The following is a 15,455-nucleotide window of genomic DNA, read 5'->3' as shown; positions in this document are numbered from 1 at the left end:
TTTAGGTTCAATGTTAGTACAACTACCCTGTGCATCAAATCTCCCTGCTGCTTTAGACATACACTAATAAGCCAAAATGTTGTGACCTGCCACCTGCCTAATATGGTGCACAGTCAGTGCTGCAGTTGCTCTTGTTGCTCTGCCATTCACTGTGATTCCATTTGCATCCATAGTTATACTGTCAGGAAGAGCACACATTTCTGTATGTACAGAGTAAAAGGAGTGAAAACTGTGGTTTAGTTGAAGAGAAATGCAACAGCCTACTGGCCCACTCTAGCTGTTATATCACCACTATTCACCACTGCTGAGTGTTTCTCTTCATGGAGACCAGTGTACAGTATTTTTTAGTTTTATTCAACCAAAATTGATTCTTGTGAGAAGGATGAATGAAACTTAAATATTTAATCCAAAGGAGATCAGCCTCACCATCACTCAAAATATAAGCACCCATGATCCTGTCGCCAGTTCACTGTTTGTCTTTCCTTAGACAACATTTGCTCAGTACTAGCCAGACTGGGAACATCCAACAAGACCTGGAGTTTGGGAGATGCTCTGACCCTGTCAACCAGCCATCACAGTCTGGCCCTTGTCAAAGTCACTCAGATTTTTGCACTTTCCCATTTTTCCTGCTTCTAACACATCAACTTTGTTGAATGAATGTTCGCTTTCTGCCTGATATACCTCACACACACACTGACAGGTGTTATTGTTACAGGATAATCAATATTATTCACTTTACCTGTCAGTGGTCATAATGTTATGTCTGATGGTGTGTTAGTAGTTGCATCAATGGGTATCTCTGATCTTTGACTTCCTAACCACCTCCGATGTCTGTACATGACTGTACCCCACAGCTGGTGATTAGACTGTAATGTATGTATGCATTCTTAATTTAGCATGTGCATTTTGAAAAAACCTCTCACAAGGCAAGTTTATGTTGCAGGCCATTAAATACCACTTTCTACTGAAGTCTGGCCTGCACTTGCCTTAAATTACTTTAAACCGTCCTTTGATTGATGCCTCCATCGAGCATTTCCTGAGCGTGCCTATATGTCCAAACTGTTTTGCCATCGGTACAATTGGATTTCACATTTCATGTTAAATACTGCCCTGAATGTGTAATGAAATCTTAATGCTTGTAGATTAAATAACATTACAAATGTTTTTTGATTCAATAAAAAAAAAAAGAAAGAAAGAAAATAGAAATTTTATAGCAAACTATAAGGAGCCTTTTCAATGTTTACAACAGATGTTGACCAACACTCAACAACAAGCAGAGGCTTTTGATTTTGTAGAAACACTATCACAGGGATTGTATTGTAGTCGAGCATCGTTTATTTAGGGTTATTTTCTGCTAGTAACAGGAGAAATTGATCCTATAAACAATCCTATTGACTTAGTTTGAAACTCAATGTATAAAACATGTTTGCTATGCAGAAAGTATAGTGTGTTTATGTGAGTAAGAGGGCGTGCTTTGTATCTGTGCAAACTCCCAGATGCACACAGCAGATAAACCAGTACAGTATTGCCCCTCAGTATGCAGAAACTCGATGTATCCTTACAGTTACACTTCATCCATATCTCTTTTTTTTTCGTTAACACCTCTGACATTTCTACTTAAGTATTCTTATCATCTGTCTGTCTTTCTATCCTCTCCATCATTTCTATTCTCCTGTTTCTCTGGATTCAGTCTACAGTAAGTAATCCCAAAACATATAAAGTCTATGAAAATGATTTTTAAATACTGCACAAGCGCAGCACCCATGTTTCCCCTCTCGCTTATAGCTTTTGCTGAGTTTATGCAAATGCTATATACAATAGATATGATTTTGCTATGTATTTAACCTTTGTTTTATCACAGATACCCTTGTGAATAAATACATTTTTAACTAGTAAAGCCTGTTTTGTTAAATGACCTTCAAAGTAAAGTGGGAGCAGGTTGAAAGTTGTGTAGTTTTTCTGGGTTTTTTTTTTTTTGTTTGTTTGTTTTTTTGTTTTGTTTTTTAACCTCAGTGAATTTTTCTTTTCCTTCTGTGTTGTCAGGAAAAGTGATGCTCCCCTTTATTTAGAGGCACCGCATTTAAGTAGCTATCACTATAGTTGTCTCCTCTCCACCTTTCCATTAGACAGCCATCTCCTTTTGTTCTTTCAGCATTACCTTCACATCTCAGTGTTGTGACTGCACTAATGCATTCAGTATTGGTTGTTTTGTTTTATTTGTATTGTGCAGTATCTTTGGGTCAAAGCACAGAATATCTGTCAGCATAACAATTTGAATATTCCAGCCCTTGATTGAAAAAGCATGCTACTGTAATTCTTTAGCATAAGCTAAAACCAAACAATATGGTAAGCATTTTAGATCAATAAGCCATTTGCTTTGTTACCTATAAAACCAGAGGAAGAGTCACAATACTAAGAATCATCATTAGTTACAGTGCAGAAACAATTGATGGGATATTGTTGCTTTTGCATCAGCCTGTTTTCTTTGCTTCCCTCACTTTTAAACCATCAATCTTCACCTGTTTCAAGTCTTTTTTTTTTCTTTTCACCTCTACCTTTCATTGGGGCAGGACTAAAAACTTTGTCATTGAGAAGCCCAGCCACCAGAGGTTTCCTAGCACCTTTGCCTGTCGCACAATTGCAGCCTATGGCAACGGAGCATTGCGTGTCAACTTACCCAAGTCAGAAAGCAGTGTGACTTTTCTGTCTGACCAAAACCCACTCACCACCCACAACCCCGTTTATGACGACAACAGTCCCCTCAGCAGTCCTGATGTCCAGGAGGAGAGTCCATCTAAAAAACGGTTCTCCATCCACTCAGAAGGGTCAGGGTGCATCTGGTCATTGCCTGCTCACATTCACAGAGGGTTGCATGGTTATGAAGTGCCAAAGAGACAAAGGCTTATAGACCCAGATGAATGGGAGCTGCAGATGCAGCAAGAGGCCATGAGAGGCGAACAAAGGCCAGACAGTTCAGACACACTTCAGCTGAATGGCAGCAAAGAGACCAAGTTGTCAGTCCGTGAGCAGGCCAGGCAGTTTGAGCAACAAGCCCTCCAGGAACACACCCAAGAGCAAAGGAAAGACTCACAAAGCTCCATTTCTAGCATACTTGTTAGGGACAGAGACAGCGGTGATTTGCTGGAGGTGACCTCTGAAAACCTGCTCTCCATCATGGATTACCACTACAGCCCTACATCTGTGGGCAGAGACATGCCCCCCAGTATTATCATTACTCAGGGAGACATGTCATGGCCCCTGACCTGCCAGAGACCAACTCCACCTGTTCTCAGAAAGTTCAGCTCCAGCATTTCCAGCTATATGACAGTGCAGCCTTGTCATATCACTGTGGAGATCATACCAGACCCACCAGAAAATCCTCCGCCTCCTCCTCCACAGCAGCCACATCCACCTTTCCCACCCATGACTACTCCATCTAGTCCACCCTTACCATCCTGTCTTCATGAAATTCAATCTCACCCTGAGGATTCTCCGCCTTCTGTCTGTAAACATGCTCCTCCACCTCCACCACCTCTTCCTCCACCTCCACCGCCTCTTCCTCCACCACTTCCATGTGCTAGCGATCAGTCATACCCAGTTGTCCAGTTTACTCCAACCTCTTTACCACCCCTGTCCTCACTTCGCCCTGTTTCAGAACGGAAACACCGCCCTCCTCCTTCCCCATCACAATCTGATGTTCCGAAGAAGAAGGAGCTAAAAGGGATCTTGAAAAACATCCAAAATCTAGCTGACATAGAGAGGTCTGTTGCCAACCTGTACAGCCAAGTAGACAAAAATTGCAAGGTGCCCGAGTTTAACAAAAAACCTCAAATGACTGAGGAATCAGAGGGTGCTGACAAACCGCAAAGCCCTGATCCCAGCAACGAGCAGAGCATGCCAAAAACCATGGACTCCAGTTCTGCTGTCCAAATCAACTCAACAAGTATGAACTCTACTGAAAATGGAACGAGTCCACTAAACATGGCAGCAGAGGTTCAGCAGACAAGACAATTGAACTCAAACAGCTCAAACACTGCTGAGCTCAGTGAACACTCTCAGTCCACGGTGTTATGACTTTCTTTGTTTCCATACTTATTTCCATCTATACATCTCTTTTTTTTGTCATTTCTAAATGCTTTTTTTGCACAGTTGATAGTATTTTATATAAACCTCAGCCTCTGTGGGATTTGTGAGACAGAAAGCTTTTTTACTGATACTTAGTGCTGAGTAGGTTACCTGCCACACTGACTTATCCTTTATGTATAGTATCACGTTCCTACAGTTTATATAATGTTGTTATAATGATCTACACTTTCATAAGATCTGTGATAATATAAATGATCACAGATTAGTTAATTAATTATGTTAAGTGTGTATTTCACTAACCCTGACATTAACATATTGTAAGTTACCAAAAGTACTTTAATTGAATTATAATAAGCACCAAAACTTTCAAATCCCACAACCCTGGGGACTGTTTTCCAAACCATCTGCTGGCTGTATATTGCTGATTTCAAGCTGTTGCTTTATGCAAGATCCAAATTAAGCAAAAGAAAAGAATTATATTGTTAGATACATTTTCAAATGAATGAAAATTACCATAATTATTAATTTCTTAAAAGATTTGCAAAATCTATGTGTATTTAGGAAGGATGATCATACATTTATTGCTGAGACATATTCAGAAACTTGTCGCAGTAACTAACATGCAATATTACATTGTTTTTGGTGCATTTAACAAGAACTACGTGCCGTGATGAATGAACATAGAGATATAAAATTCACAGATGTGAGACAATATGCACATATACAAAAACAAACTAGAAAAACATATAGCTGAACAATACATAAAATAACATTTGGTGTTATACTGGGACTACAGGGAATCTTTTTTTTAATTTATTTATTTAAATGTAGTACAAAAACTAGGCACTTGTAAGTAAAAACATCTTCTCATCTTATGTTGGACAAAGCATCAACCATAAAATGCATCGACTGGGTTCCCCTTCAGGCCTGTGTTGAAAAGGAGAGCCAACCTCTGGGGGAGCTGTCTGTAGAGATCCTCCCAGCATGATAAAGTAGTCACTGTGATGTTCAGCTGTATATGGGAAAGGGCTAATTAAAGAACCAATCAATCGTTAACAAGGGCCACTGCCTTTGGGACTGTCAGCTACTATTATCCTCACCTTTCGTTTTCCATCCCTCTGACCTTCTTCCTGTCCCATTTGTCTGTTTTCTCTCTCACTTCCTCTCTACTTGTACTTAGCTCTAATACTTTTCCAATCCATGGCCTCTTCTTGTTAATCTTTCCTTGTGGATCTCGGGAGATTCTATTACCTTCTTAACACTCATTGTAATGCGGCCTCTGTCTCTTTCTGTTCCATTTTTTTTTCCTGTGCTCAGGGTTTTCAACCTCTCTTCTCTGTCTTTACCCTTCGTGTGTTTGTTTCACCCTCTGTGCCCTAAGGCAAATGGTCTTAGTATACCACCCTTCCAGAGCATTGTAATGTTTGATTCATTACACATTCCCCTGATAAGCAGATCAACAGCTTGCTAATTCTGTATTCTATGTTCACTACATGGGGTAATCTCTTTTGTAAAGAGGCTAGCAGCTTGCATGCTGCTTCTTTCAACCCAAAGAGCACTGAGCTTTAATGAGAATATTCTTTATATTTGATTATTATGTTTGTTATTTTCTGTGTATTTTTTAACTCTGTTATTATAAATGATAATTCAATGTAGCAGTATTAGGGAACAAAAATATCTCTAATCAAGGGTAAACTTAAATACTTAAAGAAAAAGACATGGACTCAGCATAGTATCTTCAGGAACCTGCAAAACTGAAGACTCATTCAAAAATGTGAGCTGTTATTATTCATCCACACAGAAACTGCTGATCAGAGAGATCCTTTGTTGCATTAAAAGATCCACCTGCACTAACACCATGTACTTTGTGTTTTGTTAATGCAATACTTTGAAATTTGGTGATGTGCATTGATTTTTATGATATTTATTATATTATCCCCTCCCAGTATTTTCTAAATATTCCATTAACTGACTCATAGCATAATGGCTTAGCTATGTTGTGTCAATAAATGTAGTGGTAGCAGAATAACAACCCACTTCAAACTGCATGCATTTTTTTTTATATATTTAAATGCTTTTGCATTAAAAAGGCCTGTGCTCATCTGTAAGAAAAGGTGTTTGGGTGTTTTCAAGCTGACGGTGTAACTATTTTTTTCAACATCCCTGAGAACAAATTCATGTAAAAATAAGACCTATTTTTATTATTGTTTTTCAGCTCTGCAATGAAGAAACTGTAAAGCTAGTTACTTACAAAGCGCAGACCACCTGACATAATGCACAACCTTCTTCTGTATTCAAGTATTGCTGCAATTTTGACCTCAAATCCCTCATCATCTCTTTTCTACAACATTACCTTATCACGCATCCCCCCCAAGTTTCTTCTTGTGCAAATTTCTTATGACTGCTGTCCACTGGGCCATTTTTCCTGATGTTGCATGAAGCAGCAGTAGCCAGCAGCCAAGCCAACAGGTCATCCATCACATCCCACTCGCATCATCCACTGTGCCTGTGAGGTGTGGCCATGTGGCTCTGCCCTGTCCCCTGGTCCCTGCCCATAATAACAGATTGCACCTCTCCAGAGGAAGCTCACATCATTGCTTGGCCATATATCTGAGTGTGAAAGTCGTCATCATTTATGGCTCTAGACAGGTTACAGTTGTATGCTTGTGAACATGGAGGTTTCAGCTGAGCTGCTCCATTACTTGCCATTTCTCATTGACTTGTAGTGAATGCACTGCTGTTTATCCTCAGGAGCAGCTCTGAGTTGTTTATTCTGTGTTTGATAGAGGGGTTTACTTAGTTTAATTTAGAAGAAGAAAACATTTCCGTGTGTTGAAAAGAAATGGCACATTATGACTTGATAACCAAAGACAATTTGATTAACTTTGTTTGAGCCAAAGCAGGTTCAGACAATTTCCTTGCTGAATCAAAATGTCCTTTCCATATCTGCTAGGTTATGCTCATGATATGCATGTAAAAATACAATGTTTTTTTTTTATTATTATTGCAATTTTCCCAGCCTCTTTGATATCTGTGTTTATTATATCTTTTTGATTTCCTGTTTGGATGAGATAAGAAGGAAAAATGGCCCACACCAGCGTGATAACATTGTGGCCTTAGGCACCATTTTTAAAATGGAACAATACTGTATCTGGAACTCTGTAATTTAGCACAGGAAAGTGCACAGTAAGTAAAGCAGTTTCCTCACTGGTCAGCAAAAATGTAGATGCACCATTCGTGTAGTTAACATTTCAATTATCTAAAAGCACTTGAAATGTTGCTGTCAATCTATATTCATTGTCTTTTTTTTTTTCTCCTTTCCATAGCAGGCGAGGCTATGGCAGACAGGTAAGCATTCCTGTTGTGATGTGTTATCATCTTAGTCTTGTACCAAGACATTTTGTCACTCTCAAGGTAGCTTGAGGGAGCTTATATCCTATTATTCTTATCTACAACTCTCTTGATGGAAAACATTGAATGAGATTAAGGTGAGATCCCAGTGATAGAACCTCTGACACTGACATTACAGTTGAGGTTTGATTTGAAAGTCTGTTGTATTCTGCATTGTTCCTGTCAAATAGCAGATAAGCATTTAGACAAGTTTTTGTTGTGCATTGGAAAAAACATAAAAAGATGTATAGATGGGGAAAAAGTATGGAGACAAAATCCAAGAAACATAAAGTGAGTCTGGATATTAAAGAATTTTTGTCACCTTCAAATAATCTGTGAACTGTCAACATCTGACATACTCAAGATGTTTTTTTTTTTTTTGTTTGTGTTTTTTTTTCCCTGCATGACTTGGTTAACTCCTTCAATCTTTTCCCTTGCATTGTTCCCATCAATATTTCATCAGTTTCACCTTGCCTTTCTATGGTATAACTTAGACTTTGCAGTAAGCATAAGAGAGGGCTGCATTTTCTGGCTTTAAATCTAAAATGTATAAATTCTTCGTTGTGTTTGTGTCTCTCCTGACCATGCCTCCCTTCCATTACCTTATCCTTCTGCTGTACTAATCTTTGGCAGCAACAGCAACTGCTGAGGCCATCTCTTCTGAGACCTGAGGTAGAAAACACTCCTGCTTTTCTTAATTCACAGGGATTCTAGTCATTCTGCAGTATACTCACCCTGTAGGCTGCTGCTCTTCTTCTGCTGTCTTTCTCTAAGGAGTGCTGAGTAATTTCTCTCTCTGCTTCTCTGAAATGCAGGAACTCTCCATGGAGTCAGGTATCGATCCGGGCCAGGACTACTACACACAGGACTACTATAATTATGACCAAGGGTGAGTATGCAATCCACATTCATTAAAAGTAAAAAATATATATGTACATCATGTGGACCTGGATTTATCATGACCTTCTACCTCACAGTGCTGAGAGCCTTTCAAAGATTTTCAGAATAAATTGATTAGAACATATGCTGCCCCTTCAGTATTACACATTCGAGCATTTACCTTCTTTTTCATCAGATGAGATCAGTTATGCTGCCTTAAGTCAGGTATTGTACCTTCGTTTCTGAAAGTGCCTTGTCATGGTTTAATGGATCGAGGATTTTTTCCCCCATATGGTCTAAAGAGGAAAAACACAGAACTCAAAGCTGTAACAGCTGCTGAGAAATTGTTATTCATTAAACACGACTGCTCTATGGTATGTAAACCTGCGTCACTCTGGGGAATTATGCTGCAAGTTTATCAGAACAGGCAGAAGCTTTGCACCTTACAGGCTTCAACTGCTGAAAGAAAGCCTGATGAAAATCTTAAAAACTGTCTGTATTCTGTCACTGACCTACCTCACTTGTCATCTTTAACTTTAACTTTAATTGCTGTGTCTAAATCACACTGGTCTTCATTTGAAATGAGTTGTAATTATATTTTAATCAGATGTCACGTAGTTCTTTGTTAAAGCTGCTATTGCCTTTGAGTGTGCCATCACTATAATCGGATGCCTTTGATCCGCTTCCCCTTGCACTGAAGGGCACACTTTAAAAGCAGTTAAGCTTTTAATCCAGTAGCTACCAGTCCGTGTGGTCCTTAGAGCCACCCTCACATGTTCAAAGGTGGTAGTGACAATAATTGCCATCAGCCTCTTTCATTTAGGCTCCTCTCTTGTGAAGAATAATTCACGTTCACTCTCAACGGTCTAATCTTATTGAGGCCATCCACCATACTAATGCTGATAACTCTGTTCAAAATTAAGCTGAATGTAGATTCCTCCATCACCGCAAATCATGCATTCCATTATTCTTGACTGTAGAGAATATTTTGGAGACGGTTGCATATTGTAGCTGTTGCATTTATACCTTTGCAGACATTAGCATTCTGGCTAGGGGGCACTCAAACAAGTGCTTCTTGCGTCTCCCAATAAGAAGTCAGATGATCCTGTTGGTGTGCAGGATGCGACACTCTGCACAACAAGTAGTTGAGATTTGAGAGGAATGCCTGTCAGACCATCTGCAACCATCGGTGACATATATTTACCCATAAACCCCTTTGCTACACACAGTTATGATCAAGTCTAAATTAGGCTCCACTATATCCAGACCATGTTTTTCTGCAATTGGCCAACAGCAGTGAAATATCAAAACAAAGAAGCAATTATAAAATATCTTGTGTTTTCTTTCTCTTTAATTGAAATAACATTTGAAAAAAACAGAACTTCAGATTGTCTCACTAATGAATATCATGAAGCCAGACATGCATGGGAACTAAAACGGCAGCACAGTAGAGAACAGTTACGCATCTTGATTTTATTCAAGTGTTTTAATGGGCTTTTAGGCATTCATTTTCACCCAAGAGGTTCCCACCACAGCGTGTGTTTGCATTCTTATTATTTATTAGACCACTTTGACATACTTGGGCAAATGTGTACTCCATTATTATAAACTGTGAAGAATATTTTTGGAAAAGCTTGTTTGTCTTATGCATGTTAGTTTTCTCTCCCTTATATTATTGCAATCTCACAAAGTGGTTTCTAGGAAATACCGGATAAGTGATTGATGATGATGCCATAATCTACATAAATACTGTTCACAATGATTACTGGTACCTGATATAATGCAAGAATGTGGAGGAGAAACACAGAAAATCTCTTTAAAGCCTTTTTGTGATTAGACAAGTCACTTTGTGTATACGTCAAAAAAATACTGCAGATGACTATTTTAAAACTATGCAAGTGTATCATTAACACTTTAGTTCGCCCATTAAGTCAGGAGCATATTGATATTTTAAGAATAAATTTGTGGGTTTTTTAGCATGTAGATTGATACTTTTCTTTAAAAAAAAAAAGCTATCGACACATTGTTGCTGATGCCGTGTTGCTCAAAAGGTAGCCCACCATAGTTCCCATAACACTGGATCAGTTGCCATATTTTTGTTAAATCCTTTTTTTTTCCCAGGTATGACCTCCCTCAGTATGGCAGTCGAAGGAGGTTGATATCTCCCGTATATGATGAATATGGAGAGGTGATAATGGAGGATGATGGGTATTACTACAGTCCACATGGCCCTGAGGTATTACCTTTCCTTAGAGTGATAATGTTGAGAACTATTACTTAAATAGGGTGTGTATGGAATGTATCATGGAAATGCAGTATCAACCCTATGTAACATTCCAATATGTTTATTATCTCAGAAGGCTGCTAAATTAAGTATGACTGTCCTAGGGCCGGGGGCGAGGCAGAGGCCGTGGTGGTGCACGGGGTAGAGGTCCTCCCAAGAGGGTTGCATTTAGGGACATGCCACCAGAGGATGAAATTGAACAGGCTGTGCCAGCAGAGGAGGGTGAGCCTTCTAAGGCTGCCAAGAGGCTGAAGTCAGTCATGAAACTCAGCAAACTCCTGGCAGCTAGCAAGGGAGCAGAACAGCCATCTGATGGTGGTCCCTCTGGCCCATCTCCATGGAAAAAAGCCAAGATGCTCAAGATGTTTGGCGTTGGGAAGAAGGACAAGGATTACGCCAAACTGATGTCAGCCCGCCGTATTGACAGCCAAGAGAGTCTGACGGACGGCCCAGCACTTATGGGACCAATTGACAAAAAGTCTGATACCCGCAGCAAACTTGGGAAAGTGTTTAAGAAAATTAAGTTAGGTAACATGTTGCAAGTCCGCAGGAAGTCACAGAGTAGCATGAGTCACGGCTCAGTCACAGGCAGTGAGAGAGATGAGGAGGCCTCTCAAGTAACAAGTGAGGATGAAGGGAAATCTAAAGTGTCTATTAGTGTGACAGAAAGTGAGCCAGAAGCAGGTGCAAGTGGAAGCAGTAAAGAGAAAGGCTCTGATGAGGAATCTTCAGAGAGAAGTAGCATTGACAGAGATTATCTGAAAGTAGATTTAGATAGGGATGATGCCAATGAAAGTACTGTGGACTCAGAGGAAGAACCCGAAGAGCCAGGGGACTCTGATGAGGAAAGCAAGTCCAAATCTGAAGAAGAAACTGAGAAGGAATCTGTCAGTGAGAAAGAATCTGAGACTGAAAGAGGATCAGAGTCAGACAAAGAGTCGGAGTCAGAGATGTCATCAGCTACAGCGAAAGAGTCAGAAACAGATAAAGAATCAGAGTCTGAGAAAGAGTCAGAATCTGAGAAAGAAACAGAATCAGGAACAGGCACAGCAACAGAGAAAGAAACAAGCACAGAAAAGAGTTCACTGACTGAGAGTGGCTCTGAAGAGTCTGAAGAGGAAGAGGCTTCAGGGAGCAGTAAAGAAAGTGGGTCTTCTGCCCGTTCTTCCATGAGATCATCAGCTACTGAGGCCAGCAAGAGGAGCAGCGGCTCAGGTGTAAGTGGGAGCAGGAGTGGGAGCAGAAGAAGTGAAAGTGCAAGTGAGAGTGAAAGTGGTAGTCTTGCTAGTAGTGCTGCCTCTTTATCTAGCTCACAGAGAACCAGATCATCAAGAAGTGCAGCAACAAAGATGTCCAGTGAAGAAATCAGCGAGGCTGAATCTGGGACAGGGACAGCCAGCGAGGAAGAGTCAGGGTCAGGATCAGGAAGTGAAGGCTCTTTGTCTCGTGGTTCCAGTCAAAGGAAAAGGTCTATGTCCAGTGGTGGCTCTTCCTCTGGCAGTAAGATAACAGACCAGACTTCCCTGAGCAGCAAGAAGAGTTCGGGTGGTTCCCGATCCACCAGTAGCAGCCGGCACTCCCAGAAATCCATCCTGAGCCAGGGATCTGAAGATACAATCACAGTATCACAGAGTGAAGAAAATGATGATGAAGAATCCGAGACTGCTGATGAGAGCAAAGAGTCAGCCAGCGAGCTCAGTGACGAAGCATCATCTAGGAGGTCCAGTGTGACATCCGGAGACTCTGGGCCATCTGCCCCATACACTGGTCCCCCATACAGTTCTGAAATCAAAAGCACTAGTGACACCTCTGAAGAGAGATACAGAGGACTGTCCCCTATCACTGAGGAGGATGAGGATGTCATCTCCTCTGACAAATCTTCAGCCAGTGGCTCTGGATCAGAGGCTGCTAGTTTGTCAAAGGACTCAGGAGGAAGAGGAAGATCAGATGCTGATTCAGAGTCTGAAGGAAATTTAACTGCCTTCTAAAGAGACGTGTTGTGCACTGTGAAGTAAGAGTGAATAAAATGAATTACCCTTGCATGGGAGTGAAAAAATTTTGCTTGCTACTATTGAGTTTTTTAAACATCTACTTTTCCTTACTTCCCCTTAGCAAGGAAAAAACTTTGGTCTCCTTTTTCAAAATGTGACAATTTCACTCTCTCTTCTCTTTGATGTTTTTTGGGTGTATGGTCTTATTTTTGCTGTCTGAATGTGGCATGTTGTGCAACTATCTGCTTCTGAATGTTATCTTTTTATCTTGAAATTATTTCTTTCTGGCAACATACAGTATCACTCTTTTTCATAGATTTACTATGGCCATACATTTATTTTTAACAGAACTGCAGAAACTGAAAATAGTGTTTCAAAATATTGTTTTAAAATATAGATAGAATACACTGTGAATACGGAGATCTTCATACCTGGTATACAACCCAGCAGTCTGCAGTGTTTGTATTGAGAAAGCTGAGTATACTGTATAATAAATTGAGTATAACTATATTGAACCCTTCTGTCCTCCTCAGCCTGGGAGAAAGAAACGTATTAAGCTGGTGGTAAATCGGGAGAATGAGACCAGCTCCACGGGAGAGGAAAGCTCCACAGACACCCAGAGGAACCGGCTCCCTAACAGCCACAGTAACATTAACGGGAACATCTACCTCGCACAGAATGGCACCATCATCCGAACTAGGCGGCCTCCTCACCCAAACAACCTGAAGTTGGGCTCTCCATGTCGACTAGGTAAGCATTTTAAAAAACTAGACAAATTAGGTGTGACTCATGAAGAACCCCCTCCCATTATTAGCATTGAGGGTTCAGGGCACAACACAGAAAATGGAACGGGTGCATGTGTTCCCCCAAACGTGGACGTCAACCTCAATACCCGGTCCTCCTGTGGCTCTCTGGGCTCCACCATCACAGACCCTAAAGGTTTTGGGTCAAAAACCAACATTGCTAAGGCCTTGATTGACAGAAACAACAGTGGTCTGTGTCTAAATGAGGAGCAAGAGACTTCTGTTGACAACCATAAGAACAGTAGGGAGACCCTGGAGTCCCACAGTGACCACACATTTTCAGATGAAGAAGAGTTATGGATGGGACCCTGGAACAGTCTGCACATACCAATGACAAAACTCTGACTGGCCATGTAGAAGATTACTTTCTATTTTCCCCATTTCTTGTTTTTGCTTAGAAAATAATCATATAAATGATTGTGTGCCTCAGCTGGATAAGTGCAGATCACTGTCCAGGACAGGTAACTGCACTTACACTCAAATTTTATTTAACCATAGTATGTTAAAGCTTTTGGCACCGACAGGGCTATTACAGATGGGAACATAGAGCTGCAAGGCAATGAGTGCCTCAAAGAAATAAAATAATTTTTTGTGAACTGTGCTTGACTGTAATTTTAACTAACACAGAAGGTTGGCCTCTTTTATTGAATGATCTCCTGTTTTGCTTTTCTGCGTTTTTGTTTTTAATTCTGAAACATCAGCGAGATTGTCATTAATTGCACTATGTTAAAGATATTTACAGAGAAATCATGGTGAACACATGAGGAAATTGTGATTATATAGTCTATGATAAAATAAACTTATTTTGCTAATAGTATTTTACTTGCAAATAATTAAGATTGTCATTGATTATTTTACGTTGTGATCACTTGGCAATGTTTTTGAAAATTTCTGAAAAATATACGAAATTATTTTTGTCTATTTTGTATCTAACAGAGATGGAGAATCTAACATATGGCATTAAAAACATAACGCACACCTGACTGTCATTGCTATATTTCAGCAGTAAAATATGGCAGTATAGGCATACTGTTTTTGTATGGACATTTGTAGCCACAAAAAATGTGGTATTTTCAGTCCTTTTACATGATGCAGATTGACACGGTTCATGATCATTTATTAACTGACACCTGAGGATGGGAAGAAAAGTACCAAAAAATGTATTATGTTCAACAATAAAACTCTGACCTATTTTAATGTGTATTGTGAAGCATGATTACAGGCTTTCTGCAACTCCACCCAGTCCCCAACATAAAGGTGCTTTAACAACATGGATAATGTAAGTAGCATTTCACAGTTTTGAAAATATTAAAGTGCTTCGGAGTGTGCCTTTATGAAAATGATTGGGATTAAAGCTACAATCTTTGAATTGCATAATGGAAACGAAAGTTGAATGTACAGTAGCACATAGCAGTAGAACTCAGCAGGAAGCTCATAAAAATACAATGTCTGCAGAGAGAGGTCTGTCAGAATGAGGCCTTCTCTGTGCAATGGGCCTTCACTTTAGAGAAGAGCAATGACAGGTCACCAAACATGGGGATATGGATAGCTACTGTATCTCTGAAAAGTGGTGGGAAGTCTGAGAAACTGACAGTTCTCTTGAGCCCACTTTCTCACCTGTCAACACAAATGGCAAAAAAAAAAAAAAATCAGTTTTTAAAAATGGCAGTGATTGCAACCACAAAGGTAGAAGGCAATGGAAATATCAAGCACATTCTCTTCATTTGTTTCCTGATTTATCAGAGATTGACACATCTAAGACATCCAGAATGACATTTACAAAAACTGTCCTGCAGTCAGTCAAACTATGAGAATGCCAATCAAGTTCACACAGTTCTTTGTTGGCTGAAGTTCACAAAGGAGCAGGAGCTGAATACCAGATGAAGTAGCTTGAAAAACTGCTCACAAAATAGGTCAGGAGAAAACCTTCTTTCTACCACAAGTTTGGTGTCCTCAAGGATCAAAACAAACATCTGCAATAAATTGATGGAAAAAGAAAAACACAATAGAAGCAAAGAAAAA

At 39.9% G+C, this 15,455-nt stretch overlaps 1 protein-coding gene across 6 annotated transcripts in view; it reads left to right on the top strand.

The window, feature by feature from the left end:
- The window catches only part of LOC113132020 (protocadherin-15), a 169,384-nt gene extending 154,819 nt beyond the window's left edge, over positions 1-14,565 (top strand). For 4 of the 6 annotated variants that reach the window (XM_026309819.1, XM_026309818.1, XM_026309815.1 and 1 more), the window contains 4 exons: positions 7,413-7,434; positions 8,292-8,365; positions 10,477-10,591; positions 10,744-12,640. In XM_026309819.1, the coding sequence (XP_026165604.1) occupies positions 7,413-7,434; positions 8,292-8,365; positions 10,477-10,591; positions 10,744-12,627 (2,095 nt within the window). In that variant the 3' untranslated portion in view covers positions 12,628-12,640. Of the gene's footprint in view, positions 1-7,412; positions 7,435-8,291; positions 8,366-10,476; positions 10,592-10,743; positions 12,641-13,163 lie in introns of those variants that run through there. The other 2 variants (XM_026309820.1, XM_026309817.1) reach the window with 2 other exon arrangements.
- Positions 14,566-15,455: the final 890 nt, after the last annotated feature.

The sequence above is a fragment of the Mastacembelus armatus genome, chromosome 15 (assembly GCF_900324485.2).
Source record: "Mastacembelus armatus chromosome 15, fMasArm1.2, whole genome shotgun sequence".
Lineage (NCBI taxonomy): Eukaryota > Metazoa > Chordata > Actinopteri > Synbranchiformes > Mastacembelidae > Mastacembelus > Mastacembelus armatus.
The sequence above is the reverse complement of the archived record's forward strand: the minus strand, read 5'-3'. Positions and strand labels throughout refer to the sequence as shown.